Below are 21108 nucleotides of genomic sequence, written 5' to 3'. Positions count from 1 at the left end.
GTATTTTTCTTGTTGTGATTCGGCAATGATCCAAGGATTTTGATTGTCTTTATATAGATGAAGACCTGGAGGTGGATCATTTGAAATGATTTAGCCGTTAAGTCCAAAACGGCTCTTTTAGGAGACAACTTCTGGTCAGCTTCAGGTTTTGCAGGCCAATCCTATCCTCTGATTTCTTCAGACGTCAGACTTGTCTTCTTCCTGCAGTCATTGTCCTTTTGTGGCAGTTGTCTTTTAGCAATAATCCGTTGACCCATGCATCTCGGAATGTGTCTTTTGCGTAATTCCGAGGATTCAATTATTGGTGCAGAAGGTTTGCAAAACTTGTCTTCTAGTGAACGGATCTCTCATGCTGTCCTGAAGATTTACTCAGCTTCTACTTTATTCGTTGTCTTCGTTTGTTGTCAACCTCTATGTTGAGTTCTCTTTTAGTCAGTTTTGTTCTGCACGACAACTAGTGAGAGGGCTTCTGATGCTGAGTTCCATTCCACTTAGCTTTGTTGGACTTCAGGCTTCTATTCTTTGATACTGAGTTTAATTCTGCTCAGTTTGTTCTTTGATCTCATGATGACTTCGTCCTGTCTTACTTTTTATATCTTTTTATATTTAAGTTTATACTCAACATTGAACAAACAGATTAGTATAATTAAATCAAAGCACTTAAATTTAATTATCTCTTAATCATGGATGATTTTGTCAAATCAAAATCTTGTGGAAAGGTGTTTCAACAGTTGATGCTGTGCAAAAACAAACAGCTGATGTTGAGCAGGTTGAGAATCCAACTGTGCCGAGTAAGACAGTTGATACTGAGTCCACAGAGAAAGACATAGCCGTGGAAGAGTTGAATGCTGACCTTGGGGTGAACTCATCTTCTGAGTCACTTGACTCCATTCTTGCTGATCATTCTCCTCCAAAAGCTAGCACCGGAAAACGACTCAAGCGAAAAGCCCACAAGTCTTCCATCATTGATCTTCTGGATGATTCACCGCTAAGGGAACCAATCTCTGCCCTTACCACACTCCAGTTCCAGTTATTCAGCAATACCATTGAACCAACTTTGGAACAACACAAGGAAAAGCAAGCCACTGTTTCTCAACATGAGGAACAAGCCAAGACTCCTAAAGATCCAATTCCTGCAGAGCAAGAGCTCGAAGTCCAAACTGCTCAAGACAATGAGCGAGCAAAGGAACATTCTACCCAAGTTGGCTCTGAAGTGCCTCTTCCTGCATCCACTCAACTTCAGACCAATGTTGTGCAATTCAATATCTCTGCCGATCCACCTCTTCCAAATCCCTCAAGGCAGAATGAAAACCAGTCAGTTCCTGCTGGTAATCTGAATCAAAGTCCAGCCGCTGACCATGCTGGCACATCTCGTTCTGGACAGCACCAAACACCTCCTCCATTCGGTGCTATTCCAATTCCGGCTGCTGAGCATCATCCTGATGGGACTTACGCCTACCTGCATGCAACCGAGTCTAGGAGAAGAATCATCAACTCAGCTCAATCCCTACTCCAGGATCTTAATCATGCTCATGCCGACGCTGCTGGGTCTACTCATGTTGAGCCAACACAGATCTCCTCCGTCACTCAGCTCCTGGCAGAAATCAAAGGTCTCAAAGACTTGCTGAGTGTCATGACAACCTTCAAATCTCAACAACCCAAGCAAGACTCCATCATGAAGCTGGATGAACTTCAATTATTGATGGTGAATCACATGAACTCCCTCCAATGACAAATCAACAACCTTTCCGCTGAACACTCAACTTATGCCACCTCTGCTGAGGTTAATCAATATTTCACCCAGCTAAATACTGAGTAGACCAGAACTCGTGAGTTAATCTCCTCTTCCTCCCAATGTTCCATTGAGCAAATTAGTGAGGCTGTCCGTCTACTCAACTTGAGTAAGGAAGAAATGGAAACTGACCAAGTAAAGACGAATGAAATTCTGAAGTATTCTCAAGCCACACTTAACCACGTCCGCTATACAAATGCTCAGCGTCAGTTTTATGATTCGTCTCTGCTCAAAATGTACCATCAATCATTTGCCAAGCTGGCAAACTCCATCACTTGGATCAGGAAATCACAGGAGTATCTTCTAAGTATGCTCAGTGCCTCTCTTCGAATCCCCGCTTCAACTCTGGATGATGGCATGGCAGTTTTTGACGGCCTTCAGCTCAGTACGAGTCAACTCCAAAAGTACTCATCCCTACTAACTTGTGCTATTCTTCGTGATACCTTTTCTCCTCCTCACCCCGATGCTGGAAAAACGGGGGAGAAAGAACAAGCTGAAGCTGATGGAACTCAGCAAAACTTGGGGGAAGCATCCGAGAGTCAGCAACCAAGATCTGCCAAAGCCAAAGGGAAAAGGAAAAGTTGATCACCAAGCTCAAGTCAACAGGAAGAAATAGATTAGTTAATCTTAGAACTTGGCTTGTAGCATTTATCTGGCGTATTCTGTTTTGCTGACCATCTATACACTTATGCATCCCTTATTCAAATTGACTAATCTTATGTGATGCTTACTTACGTATTGTGCTTTGTGCTGATCTGTCTTAATTGAACAAACAAACAAAAGAAAAAGGAATATACTCAGTACACATTAGCTTTAATACATTTTTTTCCATAACTCTGATACCTAAACAGACCATGTATCAAACTGAGTAAACATGTACTGAACTCTTCTGAAAGCTGACCTATGCTCATCTAAATTAGATCTTGGAAGGTCTAGAATTGAGCTAAGTCAGTATAGGCATGTCTTAATTTCACTCGATTAAATCTTAGAAGGTTTAGAATTAAGTTAAGTCAATAGATGCAACCCTTACGGGGGAGTAACTTCAGAAGAATGAAAAATAACTCAATCATGGGGAATTTCAAAACTGAGTTCCATTAATTAAATATTTTGCCAACATCAAAATGGGAGAGTTTGTTGAAACACCTTTCCACATGATTTTGATTTGACAAAATTATTTAAGTTAATCCATGATTAATGGGCAATTAAATTTAAGTGCTTTGATTTAATTGTACCAATATGTTTGTTCAATGTTGAGTATAAATATAAATGAAAATAGAAATAAAAAGTAAGACAGGACGAAGTCAGCATAAGAACACAGCACAAGCTGAGTGAAGTACAACTCAGCATAATATAAGATAAGTCATCTTCAGAACAAAAGCTTCAAGATGAAGCTGATCACAGAAGTTGAGTGAAAAGCAACTCAGCATAAAAGAAGAGAAGTCTTCTTCGGAACTATATCTTGCAGAACGAAGCTGACCGTGGAAGCTGAGTGAAAGGCAACTCAGTATCGGAATTGGCAACAATCAAAGACAACGACTATCAAAGTCATGCTGAATGATTTTAAGGACAACACCAATGATCCGTTTGCTAAAAGACAAGATCCGACAGTGATCTGCACCAATTCAGAAACTTTGGAATTATGCATGGATACAGTTTCGAGACGCATGGGTCAAATGTCTGCTGGCTAAATGATGAAACCTGCACTAGAAGACAAACTTGCGAGAAGAAGACAAGCCTGGCGCCTGCGGAATTCAGACGACAGGATTGGCCTGCAAATCTGAAGCTGACTAGAACATGTCGCAAGAAGAAGCCGTTTGAATCCAACGGACAATTCCAAATTCAAATCATTTCTGCTTCAGATTTCATCTATAAAAGGACAAGTACACTTCTTGGATCTTTTGCCGAAATACAAGAGAAAAAGCATACACATAAAAAGCACATGAAAACAAGAAAAATATCTTACACCAAATTTCTATCTCTGTGTAAAAGCTAGTTTGATTTTGTAATCATCTAAAGTGTTCTTTGTCTGAAAAAGAACAAGTTTGTATCAATTGTAAAATTGAGAGAGTGGTGCTGAGTACTCGGTTTTAAGTACTCAGCGGTAGAGAAATCTAGGTGTTCGGTTATAGCACTTAGTAGGAGTTGAGTAGACGAATAGAGAACGATACTCTTGCATATTCAACTGCCTTGTAAACGGTTTGTGCTCTACCTTTAAAGAGCTCAGTATTGGATTGAAAAAAGCCCGGAGGGATTCTGGGGACTGGACGTAGGCGGAGAGGCCGAACCAGGATAAGTCGCGCTGAGTAATTTCTAACTCTCTCTCAATATATATTTGTATGCGTTGCTTGTTATATTTACTCAGTATATAAATTATTTAAACTGACACTGAGTAAATCAGAGTGCTGAGTTGGAAGCTGACCACAAAAGTGTCATTTCCCAACTCGCAAGTAAAACAGCTTTAGTCAGTATCTGACTAAAGCCGTCTTACGCCTCACTCGGCCATGCTGACCAAAATTGAGTTGTGAAATTCAAAGAATTATATTAAGTCAGCATAATTAAAACGAAAAGGTTATATTAGTTCCTAACCCCCCGCCTTGGAACTAATCACACGGGACCTACACCTTCTACGTAGCCAATTTTTTCCAGACACTGCACATGTTCCTGTACAAACAGGAATAAAAAAATGGGAATCATTACAAACCTGCGAACAACTGAGTGTATTGAGATGTTCCCTCACTATGAATTACACCCTGTGAATCCATCGGCACAAATGGCTTCCCCTCGACCGTATGACTCAGTAGTTGTTCCTGTGAAAAGGTGAAAATCAACTCAGTCATACGATCATACATAAGCTGCTCTTCTGCAATTCAGCTGCAACTAATCATGGCCTAGTTGATTCTAGCAATAATCCACTGGAACCGTTGCATATTTCTCCGGCTCTAGATCAGAGAATTGATGCTTGTTTAGGATCCTTGGACCATGAGCAGTGCCGGTTCATGGATGGTCTTACAAAGCAACTGATATACAATATCGGCTCTACCTAGGAGTCTATGAACATTCTCAAAGCGGAGCATGCAACTTAGATGGAGGTAATGAGAATTGAGCTTAAGGAGGTAAGAGAGGCCAATAGGTATGGAGATAGACACCGATCTACGACTTGTTCTTTGGGACATCATGACGTCCCAACTAATCCAAAGAAGTGAGGATTCTTATAAGAATCTCAGCCTAAAGTGATCCTTGGAAGATCGAAGGAAAAGCATATTAGTCCTTCATACCGAAGGCGTTATCGATCACCTTCACCTCTTAAGAAGCCAAAACCTGAAAGTTCCAGATCTCCAAAATGACATAGAGGCATTCATCATGATTCCACTGAATCCTTGATTCATCATTATAAAGCAAACTGAAAAAGTACAGAGGTTCCCAATTCTTCATATCAAAGAAATCAAAGGCCAAATCCTAGACCGGAGGTGGAGGAGGCAAGTTCCTTAAAAGAAGAGGTGTACAATCTCATCATAAAGGAGCTTCGTCATGCCATGAAGGGTTAGAATCAAGGATGCCATAGACTACTAACGTGGATACTCCCATCAATGCAAAAATCATGAGTCAACCTATGCCAAGAGGATTAAACTACCCACTTCCCAAAGACTATAATGGTATGACTGACCCTACTCTTTATGTGAGCAATTTTCCTTGGGATCTTCAAACTACGATGACTACTGATGCTCTCATGTGCGGATTATTTTCAATAGCCTTGAGAGATTCGGCTGCATATTGGTATGAATAGTTGTTGCCTAGCTCCATCAGATCCTTTAAACAAATGCCTAAATACTTTGCTGATCATTTCATCACCTCCATCCTAGAGAATAAAATGATGCAAGATTTGAATTATCTTGTTCAAGAGTCAAGCGAATCGTTGAAAGAATGGGTAGAGAGATTCCATCGCATGGCCATCCAGATTAAACATATGAATGTGGATGGGGCAGTTGAGGCAATGGCAAGTAATTGCCGAAGCAAAGATCTCTGGAAGGATCTGACAACTCAAAGGCCGAAGACGTTTCCTGATCTGATGAGAATAGCCCGTGATTTTGTAAAATGGGATAACCATAAGCTCAATCCATTACTAAACGAGAGATGAAGTTCGGTTCATCATCCGAAAAAGTCCAAAAACAATAGGAGCCAGGAATAGAATAAAAGATCTAAGGAGCAATCAGATTGAAATTATGCTCCCTTAAACATTCCTTGAAAAGAAATTCTCTATTGGGTGGAGTCAAATATACAGCACATCCAGTATCCCCCAAAGTTGAAAGCATCAAGTCAAAGGCACAACAGATTATACTGTGAGTTCCAAAAAAGTGAAAGACATGACACTAAAGACTATAGGCAGCTAGTAGTCGAGCTGAACAAAATGGTTGAGGCCAGAAAAGTAGATAAATTCCTTAAAAACGCCAACAAGCCTAGAGAATCCAAAGATAAATATCATTATTATCATGGACCTTTCCGACCATAATGATGAAATTAGGTTGCATGTGCTCATTATGTTGCAGGTGGGCCTTCGTACGAGATCAAAGACCGAAACACGAACTCATTTATGTCAATCTTAGAGCTTAAAGTTGACTATTTTCCATTCTAAGCCTAGAGCACATTTTCGGGCTCAATTCGGAGGACAAACGAAGGAGTTATGACCATTCAAAGCTTTCGAACGAAAACCCAAGATGAAACTAGGGCAATAGCCTTAAATTGGGACATTTTAGCCCTGGGACATGTGATATAAAAGTGTCTGTCTCATCGAGACGATTCCAATGGTATAATAATTGTCAAAGTCGGAGGTCGGGAAGGGCGTTTTCGGGCCTCGAAAAAGTTTGGTCCTCTTTAGGGCAAGGGGTAAATCTGCACCTAACCAGGATGTGGACGATCAGCCACAAACGTCAGTTACAACAGATTTGCCCCATTAATTCCCTATAACTTGCCCCTGCAACTTCACATACGAGTTAAAAACACTAAAAACGAAGGCTGCCTAGAGCGCCTAGACCCTGTCTAGGCGCTCGAAATCGAGAATCCGTCCCGATTTTCTATGATTAGTCCCTCTAGACGTTTTATTGACTCTTAGGCGATTTATAACCGATTGGGCTCCGCCTAGGCCGCCTCGATACCGCCTAGACCGCCTAGGTACCGCCTCAATGACAATGAACAAAAGCATTTTTAATTGTGAATTTATTTTTTCTTTATTATAATTCACTTTTAAGTTGTTTCAATGATATTGTTGTTGAAATGTTGATATTTGCACAATTTCAAAGATATATGTTATAAATATATGTATTTTTCTATATTAAATAATTTTATATTATTATTTTTAGATAGTATAATACATATTTTAATTGAATTTATACAGTAATTTATTTATTAATAAATAAAAAATACAAAACTACAAATCCAATTAATCCCGATTAATCTTCGACTAATCTCGATTAATCCTCGAGGGGCATGTCCGCCCGACTAGCGCCTAACGTTTTTTACAACCTTGTGGGGAACCACATCTTGAAAGCTCTAGAAAAATTACAGAGGTTAGAGAGGGATTCTAGAGAGAGGTTAGAGATAGAAATGGTAGAATTAAGCCTCCTTCTTCTTCAACCAAAACACCCAATCAAAGTTTCCAAATAATTCTAAACACCATTAAAGATAAGAATTGAGTGAACCAAGGTCTTAGAAAAAGGATTCTAGAGATAAAAACGATTTGAAATCAACTGAAAGTCATTGAAAGTGAGTGAAATCATAGATTTCCCTCACTGATTCTTCAGGTAAACACCAAATCAATCATCCTAATCCTTCTTAGAAGCAAGGAAAAGGTTCAAATCAATCATTGAAATCAATTCAATCTAGTTTGAGTCTAGATTCATCAATTTGGGGTTTCAGTTGTAATCTTGTTCGTCTGTGTCCATGAGCCTACCTCCACACAAAGCCGGATTATAGCAACAAAGGTAACCCTATGAAGGGTTTAAAAGTCTTCCCTTTATTATGCAATTTTATTTAGAGTTCGTTTAGGTTTGCTGTGATTTTGGGTGCAAAAGCAGAATTCTACAATTCCACAGGTAGTGGCCGATCGGCCATCTATAGTTGCCGATCGGCTACTTCTACAAAAGTGTAGCATTCTGCCTTCATCCCATTTCATCGAGTTGAGTCTGTAGTTTACGAAATTCGGTAAATTTACATTCTAGTAGCCGTAAATAGGCGAATAAATGCTCAAACAAGTAAAATGTAATTAATTGCGGGTTAGGAGCATTTTTGGAATAAATATTAAATATGTTAGAATAGGTAGATATAAATCACGGTTCAAAATGCATGCTGATGTGATTAAATAATAGGATCTAAATGAGTCCTAAGTGATCGAGTCCAGCATCATAGATAAATCTGATAGACGAGTGTAGTTTTGAAATGTAATTTATTATTCAATATTTATTTATCACTTTCGTGTGATGAATTATTATAAACTGAAAATGAATTAGATTATATAATGATATTCTAACAGAAGTTAAATCTACGCATTTATTAATCAAACTCTTTAATTGTTTAATTCACGAACCTAATTCTGAGGAGATGGTATAGTATGAGCTCATCTGTTATCTAATTTTATGTTTCCAGACATTAATCCCGAGTGGCGACTCTAATATATTAAATTAGCCCAAAAACATAATAAAAGGCTATAAGTAATACATGCACTGAAAAGAACCTACCTTGTGTCGTCCTTAAAAACGTTAAGTGACAATGTAATGTAAAAATAGTCATTTGTAAGTAAAGGTCTAGGCGCTCACAGTGGTAACTCTACTGAAGATAAGTGAATAAACTAAACTAAACTAAGGGTTTAATGATTAATGAAACTAAAATTGACTTCCTGTTAAACTATGTATGTTGGATCACTTCACTAGATTTGAACAGTTTGCACCTATGCCTGATTAGTCTGTTTTACCAGTATGTATATTCCATATGTTCAAACATTTTCTGGAATTCCCAGAATTTTGGAAGAAGAAGAAGATTTGTCAAAAGTAAAAAAATCTCAAAATACTCTCTGTCACGTCACCCATTTAACAGAGTTAAGGAATTATATTTGAATTTTGGAAGAAGAAGAAGATTTGTCAAAAGAAGAAGATTTTATTGACGGTGCAAACCACATGGTTTGTAATAAAAAAAATCCACATGTAACAATTTGTAAAATCGTAAAACCACATGAGATTTATTTGAAATGAACCATTTTATATATTTATAATACTAATATCCGTGTAATATTTTAATATATATAACTTCATTTTTCAGCTCCTCCTAAAGTTTATTTTTGAAATTAAAACAAACTTGTATAACACAAAGTTTCGAGCTTAATATATCAAATGTCACTAAATTTGAAAAAAAAAATGATTGGTCCCTTGCACTTTAAAGGTGTCTCATTAGTTCCACGAACTTGCTTAAAAGGTCTCATTAACTCCCCCAAGTCCACATGGGATAACGATAAAAGATTTGGACAAATTAAAATTTGTATTATTTTAAGCAAGTTCGGGGAGCTAATAGATCATTGTAATTACTTCGGAAGACCAATATGTCATTTTAAGCAAACTTAAGATGATACGAATTGAAAGCGAGAAATGAAGGTTTTAGTCGTAAACCAACAAAGATGTTCTTCTCAAGCTTAACTTGAAGGAGTGAATCCCGATAACAAGGTATAAACCTTAATTCTCAAAGAGAAATGATATTTGATTGATAAAAGTTGTTCCATTCTTACAAAATGAGGGTATAAATACATCCCCTAATGACCGACGCTACCCTTATTAGGGTTACAAAAAGGCATAAGACAAAGGGCAAAATGGATAGTCTGCTCAGACAAGGATTACGACGGCGCAGGTACGGAATGTCAGACTGTCTGTTGGTCGACTTCCTGAGGAAGTAATCTTGGCGATCCGCCCATGCTCATATGTGGATACGCCTTCTGGCGTACTCCTAGATCCGCCTTGCTCGCATGTCTTGGGGATCCGCCCTTCCAGGTGCATCCTCTGTGAGCTTGATTCTTGAAGACCCGCTAGAGTCCGCGCGATCAGTGTGGCCAGTTCGAATGTCCGCATCATTCTCTCCTTCTTTAAAAGAGTCCGGCACTGATTCGTTTTTGTTGAGCTCTAAAGGACCATCCGATTTCCATGGGCTAAGGTCACGGATGTTGAACGCTGGTGAGACTTTGCCAAGCCAGTTTGGCAATGCTATATGATAGGCATTGGCGTTGATCTTTTTGGTGATTTTATATGGCCCATACCTCCTAGGCCGAAGTTTGCTGCTTGCGGTGTTGGCGAGCCTCTCCTTGCCCAAATATACCATGACCTCATCTCCAACTTCAAACTGTAGGTCCCTGCGGTGCTCATCCGCCTTAGTCTTTAACTTCTGATTTCTATCCTCAAGAGTCTCCCTTACCTCTTGGTGCATCTGCATATAGTCCTGGGCCAGCTGGTTGGCAGTCACATTTCCCTTTGGAAGGTATGCTATATCAAGGGCATGGTTTGGGGTCTTTGTGTATACTACCTCAAATGGTGATCTCCCGGTTCCCGAATGTACAGAGCCGTTGTAGGCGAACTCAGCTTGGGCTAGAACCACATCCCACATCCGGGGCCTATCCTTGCACTTGCTACGCAGTAAGTTTCCCAGAGTTCTATTGACCGCTTCTGTCTGTCCGTCTGTCTGAGGGTGGGCAGTGGTACTAAACTTCAGAGAAGTATCAAAAAGAGCCCACAAGATCCGCCAGAAGTGACTCAGAAACTTCGTGTCACGATCTGAGACAATACTCTTTGGTACGCCATGTAGTCTGACGACCTCCTTGAAGAACAGTTTAGCAGTTGCCGATGCATCATTGGTTTTTCGGCATGGTATGAAGTGTGCCATTTTTGAGAATCGGTCAACAACCACAAAGATGGAATCCATGCCCCTCTGAGTTCTGGGTAACCCTAGGACAAAATCCATGGACAGATCCTCCCATATAGTTTCTGGTACAGGTAGTGGTAGTTGCAAACCAGCATTAGTGGGGTGTCCCTTGGCGGTCTGGCAGATATAGCATCGTTCTACTAGGTACGCCACATCTCTCCTCATCTTGGGCCAGAAATAACGGGAACTTACTGCTTCATAGGTCTTGTTTCGCCCAAAATGTCCCCCCAGGGATCCGCCATGCAGATCGCGGATAACTTTTTCGCGGATGGAAGTGCAAGGTAAACAAAGTTGGTTACCCCTCTTTAGATACTCATCCGTGATGTGATACGCTCCATCTCCATGCTGGGTTTTACATTTCTCCCAAATGCTACCGAAATCGGGATCCGCCAGGTACTCTCCTCTGATATGTTCGAAGCAGTCGGTCTCCAGATTGACGGTTTTTATTAGTGCAACCCTCCGACTCAAGGCGTCCGCCACTACGTTTTGTTTTCCCGCCTTATGGATAAGCTTATAGGGGAACTTATCTATGAAGGCGGACCATCGGGCATGCATGGAGCTTCGAAGTTGCTTCTGACTTCCTAGATACTTGAGGGCCTGATGGTCAGTGTAGAGAATGAATTCTTTCCCCACTAAGTAATGCTCCCATACTTTCAATGCCCTCACTATGGCATAAAATTCTTGATCATACGTTGCCCACTTTTGCCGTGCGTCACATAGCTTCTCACTGAAGTACGCAATGGGCCTTTTCTCTTGCATCAAAACACCACCAATCTCAATTCCACTGGCATCACACTCAACTTCAAACAGTTTATCAAAATTAGGATACGCCAGCACTGGCGCTGTACTCAGTTTTTCCTTGATCAAGGCGAAGCTCTCTTCTTGGGCGTCCGCCCACTCGAACCCCTTTCCTTTCTTCAAACATTCTGTCAATGGGGCCACTATGGAACTGAAGTTCTTAATGAATCTTCGATAAAATGTTGCTAGCCCATGAAAACTCCTGATGTCCCCCACATTCCTCGGAGTCGGCCATTCTCGGATGGCTCTCACCTTCTCTCCATCCACTTGGACACCGTCGCCACTAACCACGAATCCAAGGAAAACCAAACTTTCCATGACAAAGTCACACTTCTTGGTGTTGGCGAATAGCTGGTGTTTCCTTAATAGATCAAATACTGTCTGCAAGTGCTTCTCATGATCCGCCAAGGTCTGGCTATGAATCAAAATATCATCAAAATACACAACTACGAACTTCCCAATCATCGGGCGAAGCACCTGATTCATTAGCCTCATAAAAGTACTAGGGGCATTGGTCATCCCAAATGGCATCACTAACCACTCATACAATCCATCCCTAGTCTTGAAAGCAGTCTTCCATTCATCCCCAGCTCGAATACGTATCTGGTGATAACCGCTCCTGAGATCAATCTTGGAGAAGACTTTAGATCCGCCAAGCTGGTCCAGCATATCATCCAACCTTGGAATGGGGAATTTGTACTTGATGGTGATATTGTTGATGGCCCTACTATCAACACACATCCGCCAAGACCCATCCTTCTTCGGCGTAAGTAAAGCTGGAACGGCGCAATGACTCATACTCTCCCTAACGTATCCCATCTCGATGAGTTCCTCCGCTTTCTGTCTCATGATGTCGTTCTCCTTCGGACTCATTCGATAGTGTGGGAGGCTTGGTAAGCTAGCCCCAGGCACAAGATCGATATGATGTTGGATGTCCCTCAAAGGTGGTAACCCACTTGGTAGCTTTTCCGGGAACAGATCTTGATACTCGCCAAGTAGGCGGATCACTTCATTTGGCATTTCCCTCTTGCTCCTTTGTGCTGATTCGTGATTCGCCTTTATCATGACCACATATACCATCTGGCTCTCTTCGCATTCGTTGACGAATGACTTGTGTGTGGGACAGACTACCAAGGTGGACTTCTCATCGGCCTTTGATTCCCTCATCATGGGTGTGAGTACGAACTTCACCCCATCCTTTATAAATCTGTAAGTATTCCTTCTTCCGGCGTGGATGGCGTCATTATCAAACTGCCAGGGTCTGCCCAATAGTAGGTGGCAGGCATCCATATCGACCACGTCACAACAGACTTCATCCTTATATTCGTCGATTTCAATAGGTACCTTACATCTCTGGCTTACTCTGAGTTCACCCACATCCTTGATCCATCCAACCCTGTAGGGGTCAGGATGTGCCTCCGCCAGCAATCCAAACTTCCGAACGGCGCTGCTACTCACAATGTTCTCCTGACTACCACTATCAATGATTACGTTGCATCGCCCTTTGTTCACAAGGCAACGAGTCCGGAATAGTTGATGTCTCTGATCGCCCTCTAGTCGGCTGGAGACTAATAAGCGTCTAACCACATGAATGGCGTATCTCCCTTCATCCGCCTCATCATCATCCTCTCCCAAGGGTTCACAATATACTTCATCCCCTTCTTCATAGTATTCTTCACATCTTTCCACCATGTTAGCACTCTTCCTCCTAGGACACTCGTTGGATCTATGGCCTGGTTCATTGCACCTGAAACATTTAAAAGGCGCGGGCCTCGCATATGGATTGTTGCTCTTAGGTGGTGTAGATACCTCCTTGTATGGCCTAGTATCTCCAACAGATCCTCTTCCCACACTGTTAACCCTGACTCCACTGGCACTCGCCACTTGCTTGCCTTTGTCATAAGGCTTCACGTTATCCCTTCCTCCAGGCGTATACTCGGTAGCGGCGGATCTCCGGGTTCGCCCGCTTAGTTGAGATTCAGCCTTCAGGGCCAAATTCCTGGCATCTTACACTCGAACCACCATCTGTGTGCCAATACGATCCTGGATGTTGTATCTCAACCCTTCTAGGTACCTAGAGGTCTTTTGGCTTTCAGTTTCAGACAAGTTGGCCCTAGCCGATAGCCTTAAGAATTCTGAGGTATACTCATGGACACTTCGGGCACCTTGAGAGCATCCTCTGTAGGAGCTGTAGATATACTGCTCATAGTCCGGCGGTAAGAACCGCTCCCTCAACATCGCCTTCATTCGTAGCCAAGATCTAATCGGATCTCTGCCCCCTCTTCTTCTTTCTTCCCTCATCTGATCCCACCAAACTGATGCGCCACCCTTCAGGGGATACGCCACCAGCCTTACTTTCCTCTCATCAGGATTCCCAGCATATTCAAAGAAGCGCTCAACTTCCGATAACCAATCTAAGAACCCCTCTATATCCAGTTCACCACCAAAAGACGGTAAGTCTATTTTTAACTTAAAGGCATCATCCCTGTCAAAGTTTCCTAGATCTGGTTCTGCCCTAGCCATACCCACACGTCTGTTATCATTCGGGCCAACACCCCTCATATTTCTAAAGGCACCATTATCCCCAATATCCTCAAAATCATCACTATCGCTATCAGCGTTATGCACAAGGACAAAGTCAGGCCTTCTTACCTCAGGATCCCTAGGACCCATTTGTGGACGTGGTTGTTCAAGGGCTCCTTCCTTTCTCTGAGTTGATCCTCCTGCTGCGGATTGGATTAAGGACCGAACCTCCAGTTTGAAGTTTTCCAGGGAGGTGGTTAACTCCAGGAACTTTTGATCGGTCTGTCTCTGCCGCTCATGGCTGGCCTGAATCTGTTCCGCGAGGTGCTCCCTTAGCTCCTCATATCTCCGGTCACTGGTTTCCATGGAATCTTGCGGTTGTCGGGGTTGAACCATTGCCAAAAGAAGTTTCGGGTCAGGAAACGATTGGCTCTGATACCAACTGATACGGATTGAAAGCGAGAAATGAAGGTTTTAGTCGTAAACCAACAAAGATGTTCTTCTCAAGCTTAACTTGAAGGAGTGAATCCCGATAACAAGGTATAAACCTTAATTCTCAAAGAGAAATGATATTTGATTGATAAAAGTTGTTCCATTCTTACAAAATGAGGGTATAAATACATCCCCTAATGACCGACGCTACCCTTATTAGGGTTACAAAAAGGCATAAGACAAAGGGAAAAATGGATAGTCTGCTCAGACAAGGAGTACGACGGCGCAGGTACGGAATGTCAGACTGTCTGTTGGTCGACTTCCTGAGGAAGTAATCTTGGCGATCCGCCCATGCTCATATGTGGATACGCCTTCTGGCGTACTCCTAGATCCGCCTTGCTCGCATGTCTTGGGGATCCGCCCTTCCAGGTGCATCCTCTGTGAGCTTGATTCTTGAAGACCCGCTAGAGTCCGCGCGATCAGTGTGGCCAGTTCGAATGTCCGCATCATAAGAGGTCAATATGTCATTATAAATAAGTTCAAGTAAATAATTTATTAGTTCTCACATTTTTACCTAACAGGATGTTTAGTCTCCTTATTTTGAAAAACATATTATAAGGTCATTATCATTTGTCAATATTAACTTTTTGGTCCTTCTGTTTGTTTTTAGATTTTTAACCGTTATATTTAATATAAACAGACAGACAGACAAAAAATAACAGTAACATAGCCGCTTTGTATCCACTATGGTTGTCCTGAAAGCTAAGATCTGTTTGGTTTAAAATAAAAGAAAATTGATAAAATGACCAAAAGGTTAATGGTGACAAAAGATAAAAAAAACCTTATAATGTGTTTTTCAAAATATGGAAATTAAACAGTGTTACGTAAAAAAAATGAGGACTAATAAATTATTTAGCCTTCTTTTTTTTTTGGTAGGAATTTAGCCTTCTTTTTAATTATGGGATACGCGAGGATATATTTCAGAGTTAATTTGGCAAAATTTAGGATTTTTTTAAATAAATTTACAAAAATAGGAGTTAATATATATATATATATATATATATATATATATATATATAATTAAATATAAATCTCTAACACAAATAATTAACTAAATCAGCCCGCACCGACCCTTTTATTTGCAAAAAAAAAAAAAAATAACTAAAAGCTAATTAATATTAAATGTTGGGTAAAGTAAAAAAAAAAAAAACTTTCACTTTTTTTGTCAAACTGGTACCTGAATTTTTTTTTTGTCCAAATGGGAACTGAGATTTTCGTTTACAACCATAAGATGACGGAGGTTTTTCGCTTTACTAAAAACAAGGACCTCAAATATCGATGGCCTCAAAAATGAAAAATTCAAAGAGTTGATATTCTAAACAACTTTAATTCTTCAACTTTTTAATTTTGATGTCATTTAGGTGTTGTTTGGTGAGCAAAGGGAAATCTAGGGCCTATTTGTTTTACCTACTGTTTGTGGTTGCTGTTTGTTGTTACGGTTTGCTGTTTGCTGTTGAAAAGACTCATTTTCCAAAAAACAGAGATTCTCTGCTTTTGTAAAATGTTGTTTTTCAGCTGTAAAAAGCAAACAAACAGAAGGTCACTAACCAAACACTTAATGCTGTTTTTCAAGTGTAAAAGGCAAACAGGAATGTCACTAACCAAACACCTAAAACTCTCCATTTCGAACTGAAAAGGCAAACAGAAACACGAAAAGGAGCACCCAAACACCCCCCTAATGTTTTAGAGAGAGAAAGCTCCGAAAATAATGATTTTGGAAAATAAAAAATTTGGCTCATAGTAAATGTGGTACTAAACAACTTTAATTCTTGAATTTTTTTTAAGGCCAATAATGATCGTTTTTATAATGTAAAACTAAAAAATCATCGTTTTTAGCAAAGCTAAAACCTCAATCCCCGTTTGGTAAAAAAGAATTTCCAAATATTAGCTTGACAAAAAGTGAAAGCATGTGGATTTTATTTGGACTTTCTCTTAAATGTTTGTAGATGGAGATCATGAAATGTCTTAGAATAGTCTTTAGAGTTTGGTAGTTTAAATACTTTGAAGTATTAAATGTTTTTTTTTTAATGAATTAACGACTTACTAGTGATTATGAATGTTAGTTGTGGTTATATATATATATATATATATATTTCCTCCGTACCCGTATTTCATATATATTTTTTTTAAATGTCGTTTGTCTTACCATACGCATATCCGAAAGCGTATGTGTAACTATACCGGTGCTTCATAGGTAAATACTCCAAAGAATCAAAGCTACTCTTAAAACACACACACACAAAATATATACTTTTCCAAAATACTGGAATTGTAAATACCCAAAAAAAATAGAGCTCATTTACACTTTGTCCCATCCTCGATACTTTGTAAAATATGTATCATATTGTTCATTGGTTGCAAGACAATAATATAATAAAATTTATCCATGTTATGATTTCTTTGTTTTTTTAAACGGATTTTGTCGATATCTGTGTTCAAAGGGAGTGATTACGTGCAGTATGACCCCACTGGCAGTGGCCAACTCACCGTTTCATGTTATGTCAAGAAATGCAGTTTAATGTTCGTAGCACTGTAGAATGTAAGTTACCCATTTCAGTTACTACACCATCAAGAGAAGAAATTTCACATGGAGGAATCAGCTTTCCCACGTAATTCCTCCAAATAATTTGTGGTGCTCAATCAGATGTGTGAAAATACTAACATTTAATGGAAGAAACTTGGTTCAAAACAAGATATATTTCATTTTCCTTTGAAGTTAGTTTCAGTTTCAGATTGAGGCTTTATTTAGATGAGTGCAGAGATGCACAAAATAGATCTAATGTAAACTCCAACATTATGACTGATTCAAACTACTGCATAAGTTAATATAACATACCTGAAGCGTACTCTCTTAAGATCCTTGACACCACCTGGCAGGGAGGTATTCAGCTTCATGGTTAGATTCACTATCTTTTGTTATGATACCTTTTCTTCAAATCGGCCTTGTTTAATCCATTTGTGTCTGGTTCTTGGGATGCTATTTGGCCATTTGTATGGTCAATTGAAGCATTAGAAACATCCAAAAAGTAAAGGGAGATGATTTTACATTCCCTGCTGCTCCTACTGCTAACCTTTCAGCCATGTCTTTCAACTATTCAGCATGAACAAAACCCATCATTAGAATATGGTGACAGGAAGTCTGATAGAGAGTGGAATAGTGTAGAAAGAAATTAGTAACTAAGCAATGATATTCCTTTCCATGAAAGCCATGACTAAGCAATGCGATTAGCCATTAACAGGGCTGATTAAGATAATGTACCTCACAGCACATTGTTAATAATAATGCAAAGTGCACGAGGACATAACATGAATTTGAAATATCATCATAGGTTCAGAAGTTTCCATAACGTGCAGACAAATTTAAATTCATAACGCAATAGGTGTTTGTGGATTTAGAAGTGTCACTTTACTTCAGTTCCTTTAGATTGAGCTCTCAAAACAAAGCCCTACAACTTCGGACCATTTTCATCACCATCATATTATTTTATATATTTTTCATCAATTGTCCACAAGCTTTGATATTTGAATGATATTCACAGATCCATGTCATCAACCAATCTCTAGTTGGCACGAGCCAACTCATACGCAAAAAGAGAGAGAGAGAAAGCTGAAAGGTTAGTAATAATTTCATCCATTTCGTGAAAATAATAATAATAATAATGTTATACTGATCTATTATTGTCCTAATAAAAAAATTATGGACCAAATAAAGCATTAGACAACATGAACGCTATGAATTATCCTTTCAATGAACATACACTGTAACTTACTTCGGCAGTCTGCGACTTGATGACTTCCTTTGCTGCTTTGCATTTTGCAGTCTCCTCTCCTCTCCTGCAATTGCAATTGCTTCTTTTAGCGGGTTGTCTCCACAAATCATGTTGTCGTGTCAAATATTAACAGCCGAGTGACAAGTACATGTGCTAGATAATATGGTATGCCTTCTAGATAGACTCAATATGAATGTTGTGATGGCAGCATTCATCCTTTTCCATGTGACTAGTAAGAATTGAAAGACAGTGATTTAGCATTTCAGCTTGAGCATGTGACTGATCTTCAACAAAGAAAGGTTGAATTCTCTTGTCAATCTCAATCCAGCTACAACCAGGGTTCTTCTTCAGCCCTAGTTTTTTCATCTTTAATCTAACCATTCTCACCTTTTCCCAATCCTTCTCAAACGCATACATATTTGATAAAGTAATGTAAGTTGATGAATCCTCAACATCTTTCTTGATAAGCAACTCAGCAATTTCTTCCCCCAATTTGAACTCTTTCTGCAAATGGCAAGCAGAAAATAATGTGCTTAATAACCCAACATCCTCAGTAATTTCTGGAGTATTTTGGAGAATGCTATAAGCTTCCCACAATCTTCCAGCTCGTCCTAGAAGATCAATCAAGCAAGAGTAATGTTCGGTTCTCGGTTTAATTCCATATTTATCACTCATCAGATTGAAATAATAGCAGCCTTTATCAACTAATCCTCCATGGCTACAAGCTGACAACACTGCAAGAAAAGTAATTACATCTGGTTTTGCATTAGAAAGTTGCATTTCATCAAAAAGTCTCAAAGCTCTCAAAGCTTGGCCATGAGATCCATATGCAGTAATCATACAAGTCCATGATACAATATCTCTCTCTGGAAGTTTATGGAACACAGCCAAGGCCTCATTTACAGCACCGCATTTTGCATACATGTCCAGAAGTGCTCCCATGACTACTTCATTAGTTTCAAACCCTGCTTCGGTGAGGCAGTTGTGGATCTCTTTACCCTTTTCTAAGGCTGCTAAATGCGAACAGGCGGATAAAATGCTAGAGAATGTTACAGCATCTGGTTTTACACCAGCTAATTTCATACCATTGTACATGCCAAGAGCATCAACATAATTGCCTACTGTAATATATCCAGAAATCATAACATTCCAACAGACAACACTTGCTTTTGGCATCATTTTGAACACATTTTCAGCTGAAAGGACTCTTCCACATTTGAAGTATAGATCAATTAATCCACTGATCACAAAGATATCAGGCTTCATTCTGTTTCTAATTACATACCCATGAATTAATCTTCCAACTTGAAGCTCGGCTGCTCTTGAACAAGCTAATAACATGCTACTTATGGTAGTTAAATTCGCTTTTATAACTCCCTTTTCCATCCTCATGAAAAGATCAATGCATTCTTTGGTATCACCTACTGAACTGTATCCTGCAATCAACGAATTCCAAGCAACTAAAGTCTTCTTCGGCATCTGCTCAAAAATGCCTTTAGCTGTATCTAAGCAACCACATTTTCCATACATGTCTACAAGTGCAGAACTGATAAAGCTATCCAATATGATCCCATTTGTCAGAATTTCTCTATGAATCTCTTTCCCTCTTTCTAAGTCCAAAAGCCTTGCACATGATGAGATGACAACCGTCAATGTAACGGAATTCGGCTCAAACCCAGACTCTCTCATTTTCCCATACAATTCCAGAGCTTTCTGAGCTTTCCCATCTTGATAATAACAAGAAATGATGGTATTCCAACTGGCCACATCTCTGTCAGGCATTTCATCGAACACCTGTATGGCATAGTCAAAAGAACTGCACTTTGCATACAATCCAACAAGGGAGCTCCTCACAACAATATCAAACAAAAGACCAGATTTCAACAAACGTGAATGTAGCAATTTTCCGTAATAATGTTTGCCCAATCCAGCACAAGCCTTTAGGACACTTGGGTAGGTAAAACTATCAGGATTTAAATATGGGTATTGCAATAAACTCTGATAAATCTGAAAAGCTTCAATGTACATATGATTCCTTGTGTAAGCAGCTATAATGGCATTCCAGAGAGAGATATCAAGTGGATTTTCAATCCTTTTGAAAACAAGTTTGGCATAGTCGAAGTATTGACAAGAGAAATATAGGTCGATAAGGTTCTTACACAAGGGTATGTTGTTTTGAAGGCCTGAAGTTACCATTTTTTGGTGGATGAGTTTGCCTAGCATAAGCGATTTGGAAGAAACGCATTTTCTTAAAGAAGAAAATAGGATTTCCATTAGATGTGTGAAGAAAGGGTTTTCTTTGTTCTTTCATCAGATCAACAAAGAAAAATCAGCGAACATCAAACAAAACGATTAGTACAGTACGACAACGGAAGCTCCTAACATTAAAATTCGGAGCAAATGGAGAAATTGATTTGATACTGGGATTTAGTCTCAGGCTTGGAGGTCAACCCAAAAAGAACCAAAGTATCCTAAGGTTAGTACAACTTCGAATGAAACAGAGTCGAGCCCAAAATATTATTAAAAGAGAAGACAAGATCTGTATAAAATAAATAATAAAGAATAAACAAAAAAGCGAAATAAAGCACATACAAACTAGCGGAATCGAAACTGGGGCAGTCCCACCAAATCATCAGTCACAAGATGTGAGCATAAGGAAGGCGAGGAATTCCATGAAATCAATGAAGAAGCAGATCGACCATGGTTAGCTAAAAAATCCGCCACCCTATTTCCTTCTCTAAAAATATACGAAACAAAAATTGTCATTTGGGACATAAGGGAAAGGCA

At 39.6% G+C, this 21108-nt stretch overlaps 1 protein-coding gene across 4 annotated transcripts; it reads right to left on the bottom strand.

Annotated features, from left to right (window-relative positions):
• Positions 1–2209: 2209 nt before the first annotated feature.
• On the bottom strand, positions 2210–20786 carry LOC136234267 (pentatricopeptide repeat-containing protein At5g27110). 4 transcript variants are annotated; one of them, XM_066024086.1, is made up of 3 exons: positions 18322–20786; positions 17388–17642; positions 2210–2345 (listed from the first exon to the last, which is right to left on the bottom strand). In XM_066024086.1, the coding sequence occupies exon 1, from the start codon at positions 20593–20595 to the stop codon at positions 18496–18498; it is 2100 nt and encodes a 699-aa protein (XP_065880158.1). In that variant the 5' UTR covers positions 20596–20786; the 3' UTR covers positions 2210–2345; positions 17388–17642; positions 18322–18495. The 4 variants fall into 4 exon arrangements, with proteins under 4 accessions (XP_065880158.1, XP_065880157.1, XP_065880156.1 ...); XM_066024085.1 differs by lacking the exon at positions 2210–2345 and adding an exon at positions 14680–14955; XM_066024084.1 differs by lacking the exon at positions 2210–2345 and adding an exon at positions 15685–16066.
• Between the last annotated feature and the right edge of the window lie 322 nt (positions 20787–21108).

This window comes from Euphorbia lathyris, chromosome 6 (assembly GCF_963576675.1).
Source record: "Euphorbia lathyris chromosome 6, ddEupLath1.1, whole genome shotgun sequence".
Taxonomy (NCBI): Eukaryota; Viridiplantae; Streptophyta; class Magnoliopsida; order Malpighiales; family Euphorbiaceae; genus Euphorbia; species Euphorbia lathyris.
The sequence above is the reverse complement of the archived record's forward strand: the minus strand, read 5'-3'. Positions and strand labels throughout refer to the sequence as shown.